Source organism: Equus asinus, chromosome 12 (genome assembly GCF_041296235.1).
Source record: "Equus asinus isolate D_3611 breed Donkey chromosome 12, EquAss-T2T_v2, whole genome shotgun sequence".
Lineage (NCBI taxonomy): Eukaryota > Metazoa > Chordata > Mammalia > Perissodactyla > Equidae > Equus > Equus asinus.
The window spans coordinates 86135946-86156332 of NC_091801.1; the positions used below are offsets into that span (position 1 = coordinate 86135946).

Sequence of the window (20387 nt, forward strand, 5' to 3'; positions counted from 1 at the left end):
GCACAGAGGCTCTGCACCATCAGGGGACAGTCTGGCTACCAACGGACAGAAACGCCTTCACCTAGCTAAGTAAGAAACTGGGTAACAGAAATTTCTGACTGGAATTGAGAACATTTGCAACTATGTAAATAAAATTCAATACAAATTGCATGAAATTTTTAGCTGAAAACTAAAACAATCCAAACTGATCATAGAAATTAGTCATAAAGATGTTTTAGCCATACAACCTAAAATGGGATTAGAATAAAAGCTGATGTTCTTAATTAAGTAAACACCTCCAACGTACATAAAGATGGGAGTGAAAAAGAAAAAGCCAAAATATTTCCTCCTGATTTAGCACTCTAATCATGCAACCTTGAGGGGGACACTGCCATGGCTTTCTCATCCTTTGTCTCTTGAAAGGATGCCAAAGAGATCCTCAGAGCAAAAAATAGTGACTTTCTTTTTCTCCTCTCCTAAAAGTTCTTTCTCTAGAAGCAGAAGTTGTAACTGGGTAAAGAGCTCCAAGGCCCCATCCCAAACTCAAGCCCAGAGACCTGGGTGAGAAGGAGCTTCTGACACAACTTCAGGAGATTAAGCTTTCCAGCCAGCTTAGGAAGACAGCTATTCTCCCCCTTTCAGGGGCAACGTGGCCACTGGGCTATGATTAGTAAGTTGTAAGCCAGAGACCCACTGTTGGACTGTTTTCTCATTTTCCTTCATTGATAACACATCTGGAAGACCCATTTACCAAACCATGTTTGAGTAAAATGTACAACTTCCCACCTAGAATTAGTCAGACTGGCAAGCTCCCTGCCAGCAGTGACTTAACTCTTGGGGTGCCAGCCTGCAGCAGGTGCTCAGGAGGTGTTCCAGGAGCACGGGAAGTAGAGCCACGTGGTGCCAGTGCAGCCACTGAGCTGCCTCTGTGCCTGAGTCTCACTGTAAAACGGGGTTAATCAAAGTACCTACTTCACTGAGTTGATGCGAGGATTAAATGAGAAAACCCAGTAGCATTTATCACAGTTCCTGGCACACGCTAAGGTAAAAAAGGCAAAGGTTTGTTGACTGAATTTTTCTTCAGCACATGATAACCATTATCTTCAGAGGGAATTCATCCCAGTTAAAAAAAACAAGTCAAAGCTATTTGTGGTGAAGTGTGCTTAGGAAGATTATCACCAAGAGGCAGATTTTCCAATCAGCTTTTCAAAATCCTAAAATGAATAAAGACCACCACTACTACTATATGGACAAAGGCTGGCGAATAAGGCCTGAGCCACAGGCCAGGTTAACGTAAGGAGAAAAGATCGGCCAACTTCTAAGAGGAAGTTCCTTTAATAAATAGGAAAACTGGAACAATTTACTAGTGAAAAGAATATTATAAGGGAATAATGTCCAATTATTAAATAATTCATTGCTCTTACCTTTTCTTTCATTTCATCTCTTCCTTACCCTGATTCTTAGACACAAAGCACTGTTCCATTACAGTTTATCCCAAGTCACGAGTGGTCAACCCCTTCTGAAGTGTCTGCATATATGACATCCAGCTTGCTCATCAGACTCTATAGCCACTTTCAGTTGCCAGATTTGTTTCTGGAACTCTCTCTCACAGACTGCTTTTGCTGAATTTCTCATATTTATAACCCTGTTTCAGCCCATTTTCATGCTAATCTTCTTTCTTCCACAAAATAAGACGACAGTACTATAGAAGTTTCCGGAGAACAGGGTTCTAAGGATGCTGGAGTGAACCACATGTGAGTGAATCGGGCAGAGGCCCCAGAGGACAGGGGCAGCAACTCTGACGACTGAGCTTAGGAAAACAGAGCTCCTGGGACATTTACCCTCATCTCAAACACCAGGTGAGAACTGAAGGACACTGAGACACTGTTGACCAACATGGCTCCAGAGAAGAACAGGCACCTTTCCAGCACAGACACCAGCTCACGCGTTGACAACCTGCACAAGTATCCACCTACTGAAAGCTGCTCACTGCCATGGCCCTGCCTCACCTGGTCCCGTCCTGTGGCAGCAGCAGGACCCGCCCTCCCCGCCACCCTGCTCAGTGCTGAGCTGCCCAGGAAAAGGGAGCAGCTACGGCTACTCACCTGCTTTCCTGTAGGAACTGATGGGATACACCAATCTTGGCTTTAAGAACAGAATCTGTAAGTTGTGTCCCATGCCATCACGTATCTACTTTATGCCTATTTTCCTCCCAATTCACAGGGTTTTTTCTTTCCAAATTACCTTGCAGAAAAACCCATTGTACACTTATCATTTGACTTCTTGGCAGGATCTCAACTGTTTGAATCTACACACAAGCCTCATCTCATTCCTTAACAGACTTTGCTTATACTCATGAGGTTTCTCTCCTGTGTGGGTTATTTGCTGCTGAAAAAAAGTAACACTTTTGAAGTTAAAGTACCATATCTCTCACAATTGAACAAAAACATTTTGAAAAGGGCCAAACAAATACATAAGAAAGCCTCAACCTGGTTCCATCACACTTGAAAGTGCAAGGATCCCAATTACTCTTTTTGAAGCTGAAATAGATGATGAAGAAGAAAGAAAAGAAAAGCCAGTGGCCAAATGAAATACCTAACTGTACTTTAACATCTGGTGCTATAAACACGCCCTAAATAAGTGTATTTCAATTGCACTTGTTTAAAGTCCTCAAGCAGAGGCCATCCTCTGACTCTCAGGGAAGGCACAGTGCCTTAGAAGTTGTACCATGTAATTTGGCAGCCTGCCTTTGGTTAGGAGCTCACTGGGAGACAGTTAAATCTCTGAAGAGCTGAATATCTGAAATGAATGTCATTAAGCAGTGGCAGTGTCATCAGGGTGACTCTCCTGATGTAAACCAGTGAAGAATTGATCGAATAAGGCGATTACTTTCCACTGTGAACTTTATGATGCTGAATGAAAGCTGCCTGTGCACTAAAGACTTCCCCACACTTATTACACTTACAGGCTTGCTCTCCAACATGAACCTCATGAATTTTCTCATGACTGATAAGACTTATTCTCTGACTGAAAGTTTTCCCACATTCATTACACTTGTAAGGTCGCTCTCCATTGTGAATTCTCTGATGTCGGGTAAGGTGAGAGCTTTGCCGGAAGGATTTTCCACATTCTGTGCACTTGTAGGGTTTCTCTCCAGTGTGAATTCTCTTGTGTTGAATAAGGGATAAGCGTGCACTGAAGGACTTCTCACACTCATTGCACACATAGGGTTTCTCTCCAGTGTGAGTCCTCTGATGCTGAATAAACTGTGAATGCTGACTGAAGGCCTTGCCACACTCACTACACTCATAAGGCCTCTCGCCAGTATGAATCCTGTGATGCTGGATGAGAGAGGAGCGAACATTGAAGGCCTTCCCACAGTCCCTGCACTCGTACGGATGATCTCCAGTGTGGATTCTCCGGTGGCGGAGCAGGTGTGCACTCTGGCTGAAGGCCTTCCCGCAGTCCCTGCACTCATAGGGCTTCTCTCCATTGTGCGTCCTCTCGTGCTTAATTAAAGTAGAGATCTGCCCAAAGGCTTTTCCACACTCGTTACACTCATAGGGCTTCTCTCCGGTGTGACTCCTCTGATGCTGAATTAGGTGTGAGCCCTGGCTGAAGGCCTTTCCACATCTGTGGCACTCGTAGGGCTTCTCTCCGTTGTGTACTCTCTGATGCTGAACGAGGGAAGAGAGCACGCTGAAGGCTTTCTCACACTCGTTGCATTCATAGGGCTTCTCACCATTGTGTGTTCTTTGATGGTGAATAAGATTAAAGCTCTGGCTGAAAGCCTTTCCACACTCACTACACTCATAGGGTTTCTCTCCAGTGTGAATTCGCTGATGCTGAATAAGATGTCCCTTTTGACTGAAGGCTTTCCCACACTTGTTACACCCATAAGGCTTTTCTCCACTGTGAATCCTCTGATGCTGGACAAGAGACAGGCGAGCACTGAATGACTTTCCACACTCGTTGCAGATATAAGGCTTCTCTCCAGTGTGAATTCTCTTATGTTGAATAACTTGTGAGCGCTGACTGAAGCATTTTCCACACTCATTACACCTGTAGGGTTTCTCTCCAGTGTGAATTCTCTGATGGACAATAAGCGTTCGGTTCAGGCTAAAGGATTTTCCACATTGATTACATTCATAGGGTTTTTCTCCCGTATGAATCCTCTGATGTTGAATGAGAGACAACCGTGCACTGAAGGCTTTGCCACACTCAGTGCAGTCGTAAGGTCTCTCTCCAGAGTGAGCTCTCTGATGCTGGACGAGGTGTGACTGTCTACTGAAGGCTTTCCCACATTCCTTACACTTGTAAGGTTTCTCTCCACTGTGAATCCTCTGATGATGAATCAGGTTAGAGCTATGACTAAAGGCTTGCCCACACTGATTACACTCATGAGGTTTCTCCCCAGTGTGAATTTTAAGATGTTGAGTACAAGATGAACGTGTACTGAAAGCTTTCCCACATTCACTGCACTTGTAGGGTCTTTCTCCAGAGTGACTGTTATGATGCTGCACAAAGCACGAACGAGCACTGAAAGCTTTGCCACAGTCACCACATGTGTAGTGCTTCTCACCACTGCGAATTCTCTGATGTTTGCTAAGGAAAGAGCGTCGACTGAAAGCTTTTCCACACTCACCACACCTGAAGGGCTTCTCTCCAGCATGGATCCTCTCATGCTGAACAAGAGCTCTACTCTGACGGAAACTTTTCCCACACTTAGTACACTCACAGGGTTTCTGTGGATTGTTAATCCTCTGGTTCTCACTAAGAACTAAACTCTGCCTGGGCGAACTCACAAACACGTCTGTCTGAAATGCTCCTTCTCCCAGATGGAAACTCTGGAGGTTAACGAGCTCCTTACTTTGTTGAAAGTTTTCTACACGTGACACACTCTGAAGGAGACCCTCCCCTCTAGACACTCTATGATAGCTGACAGGGTTTCGGTCTGCAGCGCAGTTTACCTCAATAGCACTGAATCTCTGGCATTCCTCTCCTGTGGGGGTTTTTACATGTGTCACTGTCACTGGCCTGAAACTGCTGTTCTGGGACAAGGATTTCTTAAGTCCTTCCACTGAAGATTTTCTCCAGTAATTCTTTAATTTGCCCTCAATTTTACTCATCCCTTCAAAATCAGGTTCCTTGGAAATATTCCTTAAATATTTTTCTGATTTTGCTCTCTGGAATTCCATTTCTTCGGACATTTCCTGCATTGGAGTTAGCTCCTTCTTTTCCATCCTAGACTCATAACCTGAAAGAATGAAGAAAAAATGAGTTACTTGCGTTTTACTACAGGAGAAAGAATTAGAGCATAAATAAGAACACTTATATGAAACAACTGTCTCCCGGGGGTTTAGTGGATTCTCAGAACAAAAAACCACAAACAACCTCACTGGGAAGAGGAGAAGAAAGCAGAGGAGAGGGAAGCATGCCATCACAGCAATGAAAGCTGGTGTGGGAGGGAGGGAGGAAGAAGCCCGAGGCCAGAGGCTGACATCTGCAGACAGGCTCACTGGCACGATGGGCAGGGACAGTGAGGTGTGACCGGAGGGGAAAGTTCTCAGAGGTGAGGAGGGCGATGAGGAAGAAGGGAGTGGTGGCGGGGAACCTCACTGCCTGTGGTGATCCTGTCACTGCTGTAAACTTTGTGAACAAGGTATCTTTCATGGCTTACACATAACAAGTATCCAAACATTTGTTGAAAAAATAAATGAATGATAAATGACTTATAATGAATGTAGGGTATACAGAGTAATGGATAATGAGAAAAACCATTTGATCTGCACAACTTAGTTTCACGGAAGCAAAGCAGGGAAAATAGAGAAAAACAGAAATGAAGAAGCAACCTACTCATTCAAATAGCAGGCACAGCACAGGCAAAAAAGCCAAATGTGTGCAACAGTCCACCCCACACATTCCCAATGAATAAAAGGACCTGAAAATTTGTAAAAACTGTAGTACCACTGAATTTAGTCCCAATGAAAGGAAATTTACAAAACAAAAAAACCCCAAACCCAGACAAAATCATTGAATCACATGGATACAAAGACCGTTGGAAGGACAGGCCAGGTCAGGACAGGCAGAGGGGAGCCCTATTTGAGATACCACAAAAGCACAGTGGAATCTCTCCTGTAGACAGTGGTGTGATCAGAGCTGTAACAGGCTGTTACTTCTGGCTGTTTAGCCAGAACAGGAAGGCTGAGCCGAAAATGTTAACTGGACAGGGTCCAAAATTGGGTTAAGTAGTCTTAAGAGACTTCAGTGAACCACTCGCAGTATTTCAAAGGGACTTATTGTAATATTCAAAGTATTAAAGGTAAAAAGCAAATGATAATTTATTCTAGAAACCCATAAGTAGCCTGAAGGGGCAGGTTGTGGATGGCAAACACCCAAACTCCTGTGGCTTCTGTCAGGGTTATCTGAGGTATTAAGAGCCTTCAGCATCTTAGGACCAGAGTCTAAAAAGGTGATCCTAATCAAGAGGTTGTATTTCACCAGGTAGGAAACAGAATAAAGAATGTGAAAAAAATGACAAATCACAGAACAGAGTGATCTGTGAATCACGAAGCAATGTCTCACACTGGTTCACCCTGCCATTTCCCTCAGATATCTGGTGGCCCCTGGATGCCTGTATTTAATTAATTAATTAATTAATTTTTGGTGAGGAAGATTGTTGCTAACATCTGTACCAATCCTCCTCTATTTTGTACGTGGGATGCTGCCACAGTGTGGGTTGATGAGTGGTGTGCTGGTCTGCGCCCAGGATCCAAACCCGTGAACCCCAGGCTGCTGAAGTGGAGCATGCGAGCTTAACTACTACGTCACCAGGCCGGCCCCTGCCTGTCTGTATTTTAAACAGAGGCACTAAGAAGATGCTTGGGAACTCTGTGTATGAGTGGTGTTGCCAATTGGAAGGGCACTTGAGTGAGGTGGTAGCTATAAGGCCAGGGCACCCCCAAATGCTCAAATTTGGAGGTCTTTGCTCTAGGGCTATTTCTTTTTTTTTGAGGCAATCCCCTAGCTTTTGCCATAGGTAGAAGACGCCTGCTGTTGGATATTCTTCACGCAGGGTTAGAGGAAGGATGTGGTAGTATTAGCTGCTTCTGTACGTAGGTATTTTAGTTGATATCTCAGGATTTAGGCTTGATTTCTTTTTTTTTTTTTTTTTTAACACAAAAACCTCTCCACATGTGGTAGAATATTTTCCCATCAGGAGGTGCAAAATGTCTTGTTGCTTCTCTTTTTGTGATGTTAACAGCCATTAGTAATCATTATTTATATTTGTTTTTAAATTTGGGATTGCAAAATAGTGATTTCTAATCCTGTCATTCATTCTTTTTCACCTGGAACTTCAATGAAGAGAAAGTTCTACTCATCAATTGTTTAGTTATCCTGAGGTATTTAATATATCTAGTAAAGGCAGAATAAATACTTGATTCTTTTACTTACCAATGTCCAGCATAATAAATCAGTTTCTTACATTCCTCAAAGGTCACCAATGAGCAGGGAATTTTTTTTCTGAGTATCAGACCAGCCCTAACAAAGCCTAAGACGAACCCCCTGACAGACAAGGTGGCACAGTGGCACATTATCCATCTGCCAGAAGGAGACTTAATCCTCTTTCAAGAGTGTAACATCATATAGGGCCTCTATAATTCTTTATCTATAATAACTGACACTCAATTAAATATCAGAAGGCATGTTTAAAAAAGACTAAATGACAAGAAACCAAGAGGAAAAACAATATACAATAGAAACAAACCCAAAGCTGATTCAGTTAGTCATGAACCAAGATAAAAAGAAAAAAGCAAACCAAACCTATGTTTAGTATATGTAAGAAAACAAAGAAATATGTAAGAAAAACACCAGAAATCAAATGAAAACTTAAGAGTTCAATAGAGAGAGAGCTTATTATCAGACAGGACATAACAGAACAGATGATTACTCAACAGGAAGGCACGTAAGTATTCGGATTGAAACACGGAGAGAATGAAAAGAACAGGGAATACAGAAGAGAGTGCAGGAGGCAGTGTGACATGGCAGAAAGGCGCAGTGTGTACAATCACATCCCAGGAGAGGAGAAAGGGAACAGGGCAGAAGAGAGATGCTAAGAAATACTGGCCTAGAATTCTCTACAACTGATAAAAGTCTACAGACAATAGATTCGAAAAGCTCTAAGAACCCTAAGTAAGATAAATTCAAAGAAAACCACACCTAGGTATAACATAGTCAAACTGCTGAAAACCAAAGAAAGAAAACATTAAAAGCAGCAGGAGTAAAGACAGGTCACATTCAAAGCAAAATAAGACTGCAGACTGACTTTCTGACTTTAGAAGTGGGAGACAGCAGATCAAAGCACATTTTAATGTGCTGAAGCAAGTAACCGCCAACCTAGTTTAACATCCAGCAAAAATGTTCTTCAAAATTGAAAGCCATGAAAGTCCACTTCCAGGATGACAGTGTAAAGAACTCTGGATCCACATCACAGGAAAGCAAGCAAAGCTGGCAGGAACTATTAAAAAAAACCCCAAACCAAAAAAAGCCCCAAACTAAGAACCATTTAAAGTCTCGGGAGGGGCCAGCACAGTGGCATAGTGGTTAAGTCTGAGTGCTCCGCTTTGGCGGCCTGGGGTTCACAGGTTTGGATCCCAGGCAGGGACCTAGCACCACTTGTCAAGCCACGCTGTGGCAGCGTCCCACATAAAGTAGAGGAAGACTGGCACCAGATGTTAGCTCAGGGCCAATCCTCCTCAGACACACACAAAATAAAGTCTCTGGAAATTGTCCTAAGGGCAAACAGCAAACGTAGAGGGCCGGGTGGCCTAGTGGTTAAGTGTGGCATGCTCTGCTTCAATGACCCTGGTTTGGTTCCTGGGCGCAGATCTATATCACTCGTCTGTCAGTGGCCATGCCCTGGTGGTGACCCATATACAAAATAGAAGATGACTGGCAGATGTTAGCTCAGGGCAAATCTTCCTCTGCAAAAAAATAAAATAAAGTATATCCTTCTAAAAAAGAAACCCAAAGCAAACGAAGAAATATTTATTCAAGAAAATCTACTAAAACTTGGTAAGAACTCTGAGTGTGTGGCATTTGAACCATGACCCACTCCGCCCCCATCCTCTCAGCTCAGCATGACAGATGCTCCACTCCAGTTAGGTGGGGCAAGAAGGGGCTCCCTCTCCCCTTAGCTCCCAAGGAAGGCTCACCGTCTCTCACCAGGAGGTTAGGCCACCAGCATTTATTGCTCCCTCCAACTCCAAGTTAAAGACACAAAATCGCTGGTGAGCGTGGCTGAGTGGGCAGGGGATCCCTTCTTCCACCCACCCTCCTGGAGTTGGAACAAACCTCTAAGGCTGACTTAAAAAAAATGCTGCCCAAATTTAAGTGAATCAGACTGCTGAGCTATTTATACCCCAGGGCACTGTCAAAAGCAGTAGAGCAATCTTTTTTTTAGACTGGCACCTGAGCTAACATCTGTTCCCAATCTTCTTTTTCTTTTCCTTCTCCTCCCCAAAGCTCACTAAACCATAGTTGTATATTCTAGTTGTAGGTCCTTCTGGTTCTTCCATGTGGGACGCTGCCTCAGCATGGCCTGATGAGTGGTGCTAGGTCCGCGCCCAGGATCTGAACCAGTGAAACCCTGGGCTGTCGAAGCTGAGCATGCGAGTCGAAGCGGAGCGTGCAAACTTAACCACTCAGCCATGGGACTGGCCCGCAAGAGAGCAATCTTTATTGTTCTCATCATTTAGGAAATTCCAAGGGTTTTAGGAGTTCTGTGCCAGCAATGGGGACAAGGACCAAATACATACTTCTTAATATAAATCACGGTATCACAGATAGAAATGTATTACATGTGCCAAAAACAGCACAAAGGAGGTGGGTGACAGCAGAATTGTACTGCAGTAAAGAAATGACAGCAGCAAACTATAAACATATGCTTGCTCTTTTCCATAATAGACATAAAATTATATAAAGCAATAATTATAAAAATGTATTGTTGCGTTTGTAACATACATAGATGTAATTGCACAAAAAGAGCACAAAAAGGGAGAAGAGGAAATAGAGCTATACAGGAGTAACAATTCCATGTCACTGGAATTGTCAGTATAAACCAGAAGTAGATTCTGATAAGTTAACATGTACATGGTAAGTTCTAGAGCAACAACTAGGAAAATAATGGTATGAAGTGTGGCCACATAACTGAATTCTCACCAGTGGAATGTGAGTGAAAGCGAGGCGGGCTACTTCAAGGCCAGAGCCTCCACAGCAGTCGATCTGCCTCCTCCACTCTCTTTCCCCTTCTCACAAGCCTGAGGACAGAGGCGTCTGACCCAGTGTTAAACCTGCAGATGAGCATTTGGGCATGCTGCTCCAGAGGATGGGAGAGAAACCAGACACGCAAACCAGCCTCCGAAGAAGCATGTCAAACAGAGAACCCACTAAACAGGGACTCCGCTAAATGAGGCAAACAAATTTCCATCTGGTTGAGCCAATGCATTTGGGTCTATGAAATACTGTCATATAATGCCAAGAATGAACATGTCTGCGCAGCAAGATTTGGGGTGATGTTTTATTCTCACGGCTGTACTTCCCTACATGGCTCAGTTTTGTTGTTTTCCTAAAATGATACGTGTTCACTGTATAAAAATAATTATTTTTAAATACACATTTCACAGCTTTCTACTCCCCTGGGATAAGAATCACATCTAACGCAGTTTGCCAGGCCCTACCTGATGTGGTCCTGTCCACTTCTTGAACATGTGTCTCTGTTCAGGCCTCTTCTCCCCTGCATACTATGGGCTCAAGAGACATAAGGATGCCACCTAGCTTGTTCACCATCATAAGCCAAAGCCCAGCTGAGCACCTGGCACACACTGACATATCTGAACTCATCCACATTCCCTGACTAACTGACCAGCCTGTCCTTGACAAACTCTTCTGCCTGGGCTTCCTTGTCCTTGCAACCCCTACTTCCCCACTGCTTTTTGTTCCTTTTTAGGCTCCTCCTCCTGCCCAGGAGGCAAAACCACAGGATGCCACAAAGCCACCTGGAGGAGAAGCATGTCAAATTCTCAGCTGAAGGAGCAGGAACACCCTTGCAACTGGGCAGAAGGACAAAGTCCACACTGGTCTCAAGTGGTGCAGAAGGAACCACACAGTCTCTGGAGCCCAAGTGGCCCTGCTTCAAACCCCAGTGCTCCCCAGCTAGATGTAACTGACGAATCTCTCTGATCATCAGCTTCCTCGCCTATGAAATAGGGAAAATAATGCTGTGAAGTTTCATTCTTGTAGATTATATGACAATTAGAAATAACTCATACAAAGGATCTACCATCCTAGCACAGACTGAGCCCTTAAGAAGCCATATGGGAGGTTGCATCACAGGCTCTGGGAAATCTCCTGGGAGATAAACTACCTCTTTGTACAGGCAAGGAAGAACGACAGGACAGAAAAGAGTCATCAGGGGACAATGTTTAAGAGATTGTTAACCCACAGAGGGTGGTACACTGCATGTGAAGAAACTGAGGGGGACCCCAAAAGTAAGTTTAACTGGTTCTGTTTCATCAGGTGAGAGAGACAGAGAGGCCATGCTACCACTCAGTTATTTTACTGCACCTCTGCTACCTGCACCTCCTTCCTGCCAACAGGGACCTGTTCTCCCACATGCCCACTGTTCCCATGGCATGCATCCACCATGGTGTACAAAAGGCTATGTAGCACAAGGTTAGATGAATGGGCTCTGCAAGGTTGCAGGGTACAAGAATGATTTGCAAAAATCAACTGTATTTTTACATACAAGTAATGAACACCTTGTGCAATACCATCAAAAGCTATGAAATACTTAGGGATAAATCTGACAAAAGTTATAAAATGCCTGCATGTAGAAAACTGTAATAGATTACTGAGAAACTAAGATATAAATAAATGGAGACATACACCTTTTTCATGGGTCAGGAAACTCAACATATGTCAATTCTCCCCAGATTGATCTATAGATTCAATGCAATCTCAACAAAAATGCCGGCAGGCTTTTTTTCAGAAATCAACAAGCTGATTTTAAAATTCACATGGAAACACAAAGGGCCTGGGAACCGTGAGGAAGCAATGGCAGGAGTGAGAGTCTGAGCAGGAGGGCATGTCTCTCTCTAGGTGGTCTCCCCAAGTGGTGTCTCTAAGCAGCCAAGGCAGAGCTGGCCAGCAAGGTCTGAGGAAGAGTGGGTGACATGGAAGAAACTGGGAGGTAGCCAGGGCAGGGAGCTAGCTGCTAGGGAAAGACACCTGAGCTCTTTTCTGGGATTGTAGGAGCATTTTCTAGGGTAAAAAAACAGGAACCCATTTATGGGCACAGAATAGGAGCCATTAACAGCCAGAAAAGAGGAGAGAGAGAAGATGGAGAATGAAAGCAAAGCCCTGGTGCTAACAAGAGATTCAGTCCAGAGGCCATGGAGAAGGGCCTGGAGAACCGGGAGCAGAGGCAGGAGAGCAGGGGGTGTCCCTGCAGACTCACCTTCACTCCTGAGCCTCCAGATCCAGCTCGCCTCAATTCTTGGTGAGTGTGGGGCCCATGGCTCTTGCCCCTGCTCCAGCCTGGAGATGACATCAGATTTGCAACCTTGAAGTCCTGCCCCAGAGAAAGGAAGCAAGACTGATCAGTCATCCAGGTCCAGGGCAGGATTGCCCTGTGGGCAGTGCCTGTACGCCTGTCGTGACCTCCTCTGTCACCCGGTCTCCAAACCATGGAGACAGACGCAAGCCTCCGGCCCAGATGAAAAAAAATCAAACCCAGTTCTTCTGGGGGCCATGGATAAGGAATAGAATTGGGGCCTGAACACATCACAGTAGAAGATTCGTGGTTGAGGAGGTGTTGATGTCCAGCAGAAGGACTAAAGGGCAGCAGCACATTCTGGGATAAGGCAGGGCACTGAAACCAAACGGAGTCAAATCCCAGATCTTCCCCTGACTGCCTGTCTGAACTTAAGGAACTTAAGATATTTGTCAGCTTTAAGTTAATCTGTAACAGTGCATCTCACCACCGACCTCGAAGATGAATGAAGATTAACTCAGGGGATGTAAATACACTTGGTGACCAGTGAATGACATTTTCCTTCTGTATCCCTACAAAAAAATTGGGGCGGGGGTGTCCCCGGCACTGCCCGTCCCCTCCTCTGTGCAGACCAGGCCTGCCTCGGCCCAGGGTCAGAAATGCCCCATGTCTGGGCCCAGGGAGGTGAGGAGCCTCGAGCCCAGCCCCAGTCCCCAGGGCCATTCATGTAGCAGGAAGCCAAGAGCTGAGCTCTGGGGAGGAGCCTTACCCAGCGAGACCAGGTTTCTGTAGGTCTCCAGCATCACGTCCCTGTAGAGGCCCCTCTGAGCAGGGTCCAGAAGGCCCCACTCTTCCTGGGAGAGGAGCACAGCCACATCCTCAAAGGAGACCAAGACCTGGAATGACAAGATCTTTTTGCAAGCCCAGGGTGGGCGTGGGTGGGGAGGAGACACTAGGCTCAGGACAGGCAAACGACTCTGAGCACACGTACCAGCCTGTCTTTCTGAGAGTGGGCTCTCCAAGGCAGGCACCATTTCATTTGCCTCTGTCTGCCCAGCCCCTGCCCTCCACCATTCCCAGTTCAGGGATTGGAAGACACAGTGTGGAGCACATTTCAGGGACTTCAACTCAGGGGCTGAAGACATCGGTGAGAACAGGGAGCTGTCTACCCTCTGAGACTAGCCTCTGATAGAGGGAACCATGGAGAGACTCCAGGCAAGAAAAGTCTGAGGCCACAGAGAGGAGTCTCCATGAGGACCACTTACCTGGAGCCCACCAGGAAGGAGATGCTTGACGGCCATCACTGGGTCTCTGCAGCTTGTCTCGAGGAGGCAGGCAGAGCTGCAGGGAGAGGGAAGACTGTGACGGGGCTTGTTTCCCCCAGCAACTTTGAGACTTCTGGGCCTGGACCTCAAGAGGTCTGTGGCAGCAGAGACCCAGTTTTGGGCTGCCTGAAAACCCCAGGAAGGGCAGAAAGACTGAGCATCCAGCAGCCTGAGACCATATCCCCTTGCCTCCCATGAGGTCCCCCAAGCAGCTCCATGGTATGACAGCATCCCAAGGCCACCACGTAAATGCCAGATCCTTGGCAGTGCACCTGGTCAGAGGAGACAATGGGCTGCAGCTTGGGCCCACCTAAGAGGTCCTGGGCAGTGGGCAAACAGCTGAGGACAAGCAGACCAGGGTCCTGCTCTAAGGCAGTGCACAAGTGAACAGTTTGACAGATGCAATACCTGTGTCAAGTGACAGATAAGGGACAGAAAGAATGGGCAGCATTTGGTGGTGGGTACTTCACACAGGACTGCCACAGAAGGCACCGTGATAGAGCAACATCCAAGTAGAGATCTGGGTGGAGTGAGAGAAGGCACTATGTAGATGTCAGGGGAGACACATCCCTGGCATGGGGAAGCACAAGTGACAAGGCTGTGAGGCCCAAGCACACTTGATGTGTTGGAGGAAGGGCAAGAAGGCCAGAGGAGCTGAAGCAGAGTATGGGATGGCAATGGAGAGGAGACAGGGGTGCCTCACAGGCTATAGAACTTAGGCTTTTACTCTGGATGAGACGAAAAGCATCTGGAAGGCCTGGGCAGAGTGACATGACGTGACACATGGCCTCTCCAGCTGCTGCTTTGACAAAAGACTAGGGGGTCAGGGTGGAGGTGTAAGGGTGTAAGCAGGAAAACCAGTTGGGAGACTCTAGCAATAATCCAGCTGGAAATGACAGTGTATTGGACTAGACGGGTGGTAGCAGGTGATAAGTAGTCAGATTTTACATGCATTTCAAAGGTATAAAACAAGGTTTGCTGATGAATTAGACGTGGGATGAGATACCAAGATCTTTGGCCCAAGCAACTGAAATGATAAAATTTCCATTTACTCAGAAAGATAAGACTGTAGGAGTATATCTGAAGGGTAAAAATTAAAAGCTGTTTTGCACATGGTGTTAGACTTACAAGTGGAGAATGAAGGCATTTGCTATACAGGTCCAACATTCAGGAGAGGTTGAAGCCCGCTGGGTGCACAACGGAAACTACCAGGACACATGACTTTTAGAACGTGGTCTGGTTTTACCTTAGACTGACATGTGACGCCAGGTGTCACTCCCAGGAAAACCTTCCCAACTGGCCTCTGATACACAGCTGGCCGCCCAGCCAAACTTCCAAGCAAACAGCCCCTTAGTCCAGGCAGAAACGCGCCCTTTTTCTCGCCCAGCTTTCCCTTGCCCCTAGGTGACCACGAGGTCCAGTTCTGGTCAAGAAGATGTGAAGGAAAGTTTGCCAAGAGGCTTCTAAGAAGGGCTTTTCCTCCCTGATGATAAAAAGGAAACAAGGAGAAACACTTCCGTCTAGAGTGTCCCTGAGGGAAAACCCAGAGAACCTCAGGCACATCCGGGAACAAAGCCTGTCTGTGCCACCTTCGCCACTCAAGCCTCTGACCATCACTTGGCCTCCGGAAGGTTTTCTCTGACTAGCAGGTGACCCCACGCTTACCGATGCCCATTTCTTTTCTCCCGGGCCTCCCTGAGTCTCCACCGGAGGCCACGTGGGCCAGGGGCGGCCTTTGACCCTCAGCCAGCCCTGGCCCGGGCCTGGCGCGCCCTCTTCGATTCACAGACGGCCCTTCCTAACGCGCTCTGCCTCCTCTTCCGGACCCATCCGAGGGGCGCCGAGCGCTGTCGGAAGCAGGGCTCTGGACCCCGGCAGGACCCAGCACCTGCTAGTGTAAGGGTCTCCGGGGGGCGACTCGAGTTTCCCCACAGACCATCAGACGCGACACCCCCGCTGACCGTCACCGGCTATTTTGAGTTACGTGAGAAAAACGCACGCAGCGCTTCGCCTAGTGTTTGCAAACCACACAGGAAAACACTAAACCTTAACGGTCATCGTCCGGGCAGCGTCTAGCGAGCGCCACGGAGGGAAGAAGGCCCGGGGGACCAGTCCCGGCGCTGCCCGTGGCCCGCCGCCCACCCCCGTCCTCGCACTGAACTCGCCCCCTCCGTCCCCGCCCGGCCGCTGCCGTCCGCCCCCCGCCCGCGCTCCGCCTCCTCGGCGAGGCCTCGCCGCGCCGCCGCCCGCGCAGCGGCCCCGAGCCCGGCACGTGGGAGCGGGCTTCGGCGCGCCCGCCCTCCGCGCACACAGCCCGGCGCTCCGCCTCCACGCCGCCCTCTGCCCGCGCCGGGCGCCCGGCCGCACTCACTCAGCTCCGCCGCCGCAGGGGGCGGGGGTCCGACGCCGGCAGCAGCGCGCCAGACGCGCCGACGGAAACGCCCGCCTGAACTTCCGCCCCACCCAGCTCGCCCGCCAATCGGATCCCAGGGCTCGGTCGGGCCTCTCTAGGAGTCCGAAGGACTCGATGCTACTGGCCGACCTGCCGTGGAGGAGATTTTGTTGCCAGTAGAACCGCTTTGCGAGAAGTGCTGGAACCAGTTCTTCAGAGAGATAGGAAATGATATAGATCAGGAACTCGGGGCTACGTAAAGAAAGGAAAGGATCAGAGAAGAAATCAGTGAAGGTAAAGTCAAGTCTTTTATTCTTATTAACCTAAAAGGTTATTGTTTTTCAAAGTAATAATAGCAACAATGTATTGGATAGTATACCATATGGATAATTAAAATGAATGACAGCAATGTCTTAAGGGATGGGAGAGAGTAATTGGGAATACTTGGTTATAAAGTACCTATGCTGCCTGTATAGCCGTATAGTGTTATTTGAAGGTGGACTCAGATTAGTTCCAAATAACCACTAAAAATATATTTTTAAAAGCATAGTTGATAAGCTAAATAGAAAGAAAAATGGAATCAGATAAAATGCTTAATTAAATCAGAGAAGACAGAAAAAGAGGGGAAGATTTTAAAGAAGAAATAAGTACAATGAATAAAAAGTAGTTACACACAAGGTGCGTATTAATTTGTGGAAATTAATAAAAGAACCTTAACTAAACTGGAGTTGGGAAGGCCTGTAGAGGAAGCTCTCACCCCATCACACATGTCAATTACTCCAAACTGGAGAAGACAGACTTGCATCTCTGATAGGAAGTGAAAGGACTTTATTACTGAAGGAAGATTTCCCTGCCACTGGGCAATAGCCCAGCCAATGGGAAATGCCACAGCTTAGCCAATGGGAAGCCATTTCTGCCCTCGATAGTTACTTTCCTCCAATGGATTTTCATTTAGAGCAGCTCCTTCCTACTCCCCCTTTTTCTCTATAAAAGCAGCTCCCTTGCTTTGTTTTCCAGTTTGCCTGTGGTTTGCCATAGCGTGCACATCCCAAATTGCAACTTTTGGCTCTTCCTGAATAAAGTCATTTTGGGGACAACAGGCAAATTCACTTTCTAAGGTGACAAATCCAACTATATTAATAATCACTTTAAATGTGAATGGCCTAGATACACCAATTAAAAGAGACTGTCAGAGCAGATAAAAAAATAAGACCTAATTATATATTGCCTATAAGAAAACCATTTTATTATAAAGCCACAGATAGGTTAAAAGGTAACAGGGAGGATAGGGGCCAGCCTGGTGGCAATAGTGGCTGAGTTTGGCGTGCTCTGCTTTGGTGGCTCGGGGTTTCTGGGTTTGGATCCTGGGCACAGACCTACACCACCCATCAAAGCCCTGCTCTGGCAGCAACCCATGTATAAAATAGAGGAAGACTGGCAACAGATGTTAGCTCAGGGCCAATCTTCCTCAAGCAAAAAAAAAAAAAAAAAGGAAAGAGAGGAGCAAAGCACAGCATGCTAACACTAATCAAAAGAAAATGGGAGTATCTATACTGATCTCAGATAAAGCTGACTTCAGAGCAAATAAAATTATCAGGGATAAAGAGGCATATTACATATGATAAAGGGATCAATTCTCCAAGAAAACATAATGATTCTTAATGTGTATGCACCTAACAACAGAGCATCAAAATACATGAGGCAAAAACTGCTAGAATTGCAAGGAGAAACGGATGAACTCACTATTATACCTGGAGACTTCGACAACCATATATCAGTAATTGACAGATTCAACAGGCAGAAAATCGGGAAGGATGTAGTTGAACAGAACCATCAGTCATTGGAATCTAATTGCCTTTTACACAATATCCCATCGCACGACAGCAGAATACACATTCTTCTCAAACTCACATGGAATGGTCGCTAAGATAGACCACACTCTGGGCCATAGAACACACCTTAGCGAGTTTAAAAGAATAAAAATCATACAAAATATGCTCCCAAATCATAATGAAATTAAACTAGATATCAATAACAGAAAGATAGCTAGGTAATCTCAAAATATTTGGAGATTAAACAACATACTTCTAAATAACACATGGTCAAAAAAAGTCTCAATAAAAATTTTAAAATATTTTAAAATAAAGTTAAAAATCTAACATCAAAATTCATAGATATGAACAGATTATGAATTTTATAAGGAAAGGCAAAATACCCAGAATAGCCAACACAATACTGAAGAAGAACAACAAAATCTAAGGACTGATTCTACCCAGCTTTAAAGCACTTTATAAAGCTACCACAATCAAGACAATGTGGTTTTGATGAAAGAATGCACAATTAGATCAATGGAACAGAATAGAGAGCCCAGAAATAGATCCCCACAAATACAGTCAATTGATCTTTGACAAAAGAGCAAAGACAATTAAATGAAGAAAGAATAGTCTTTTCAATAAATTGTACTGGAACAATTAGACATCCACATCCAAAAAAAAAAAAAGTTTAGACACAGACCTTACATTGTGCACAAAAACTAACTTGAAATGGATCTTAGATCTAACTAGGTTTTTGTTTTTGTTTTTTTAAATAACACCTAGGAAGGCTCAAAGTTCTAATCAAGGTGACCTTGAAATAAAAATCAGAGGGGCTGACTGAAACATTGTAATTTAGTAGGTTCTTTAATATTCTGTCTGTAATCGTGGAACTCAGAAAAAAGAAGCCTCCGAAAAGCAAAGATTGTTATAAACCAATGTTACTGCAGTAAAAAAAAAAAAAAAAAAGCAAAGATTGGTAAAACCCTGATCAGGGAAAGGAACTGAGAAAAGCTTCTCAAAATTACTGCGCTGTCCTTGTTCTAATCCCAGGCTCGTATGTAACTCTTTGATGATGTGTTTTCCCAGATGCTGTACTGTGAGGTCAACACAAACACAGTCTCTTATAAACTAACAAGTTGGCACTGAACTTTACAAGCACAAATTCACCCTGACAGGCAATCCGTGTGCTGCCGAGGGATGCTTTCTGAGCCTGTGGAGCTGAGGACCACACAGCCCAGTCATGTATTCCAGGCTATACTATCTCTGTCCCAACGCCTCAGTTCTGCCATATGAGTGTGAAAGTAGCCACAGACAACACGTAAATGAACAAGCGTGGTTGTGTTCCACTGGACAGTGAAATTTCATTTTATGTAATTTTCACATGTCATGAAATATTATGCCTCTTTAGAGTTTTTCAAGCACTGGAAAGTGTAAAATCTCTTCTTAGTTTATTTCTTGATTAGTTTCCTAAGAGGTTGCTATTTTTTTGACTTTGGCTTTGTTAATCCTCTGTAATGTTTCTTTGTTTACTGTTTCATTGATTTCTGTTCTAATATGTATTATATCCTTCCTTCTGCTTTCTTTGGGTTTTATTTAGTCATTTTCTAATCTCATTAATGGGCTACTTGGTGCCTCTGGTTTCAGCCTTTCTTCTTCTTCTTCTTTTTTTTTTTTGGTGAGGAAGTTTGGCCCTGAGCTAACACATGTTCCAATCTTCCTCTTTTTTCTGGAGAAAGATTGTTGCTGAGCTAACATCTGTGCCAGTCTTCCTCTATTTTGTATGTGGGATGCTGCCACAGAATGGCTGGATGAGTGGTGTGTAGGTCTGTGCCCAGGATCTGAACTTGGGAACCCCGGGCCACTGAAGTGGAGCTCATGAACTTCACCACTATGCCACTGCGCCAGCCCCACTTCTTTTTTAATATAAGTATTTCAGGCGATAAATTTCCCCAAAGCACACTTTCACCGCATTGTACAATTTTTGATATGGAATATTTTCACTAATTTCTTAAGTGTTTTAAATTTTCATAATTACTTTTTATTTGATCTATTAATTATTTAGAATTATTAAAAATTTCCAAGTGGATGGGGACTTATATTTTTTATTACCTTCTAATTGAATTTTAACATATTCAGAGAATGTGGTCTATAAGATACCTATTTTTTTTTTTTAAAGATTTTATTTTTTCCTTTTTCTCCCCAAAGCCCCCCGGTAGATAGTTGTGTATTCTTCGTTGTGGGTTCTTCTAGTTGTGGCATGTGGGACGCTGCCTCAGCGTGGTCTGATGAGCAGTGCCATGTCCGCGCCCAGGATTCGAACTAAC

The 20387-nt window shown here is 45.2% G+C and overlaps 1 protein-coding gene across 3 annotated transcripts; it reads right to left on the reverse strand.

Moving 5' to 3' along the window:
* Positions 1-1301: 1301 nt before the first annotated feature.
* On the reverse strand, positions 1302-16313 carry LOC106841951 (zinc finger protein 252-like). 3 transcript variants are annotated; one of them, XM_014858248.3, is made up of 5 exons: positions 16229-16313; positions 13798-13873; positions 13302-13428; positions 12497-12610; positions 1302-5236 (listed from the first exon to the last, which is right to left on the reverse strand). In XM_014858248.3, exons 2-5 carry the CDS (start codon positions 13831-13833, stop codon positions 2865-2867), a joined length of 2649 nt encoding a protein of 882 aa, XP_014713734.1. In that variant the 5' UTR covers positions 13834-13873; positions 16229-16313; the 3' UTR covers positions 1302-2864. The 3 variants fall into 3 exon arrangements, with proteins under 3 accessions (XP_014713734.1, XP_014713733.1, XP_014713731.1); XM_014858247.3 differs by lacking the exon at positions 16229-16313 and adding an exon at positions 15523-16001; XM_014858245.3 differs by lacking the exon at positions 16229-16313 and adding an exon at positions 14986-15515.
* Between the last annotated feature and the right edge of the window lie 4074 nt (positions 16314-20387).

Bases quoted from the DNA above. Each gene is read 5' to 3' on its own strand.
- LOC106841951 (XM_014858248.3), bottom strand. From the start codon at position 13,833: ATGGCCGTCAAGCATCTCCTTCCTGGTGGGCTCCAG. The intron at 13,429-13,797 runs GTAAGTGGTCCT...TTGTCATTCCAG, and splicing joins TCCTTCCTGGTGGGCTCCAG to GTCTTGGTCTCCTTTGAGGA. The intron at 12,611-13,301 runs GTAAGGCTCCTC...TCTCTGGGGCAG, and splicing joins CAGAAACCTGGTCTCGCTGG to GACTTCAAGGTTGCAAATCT.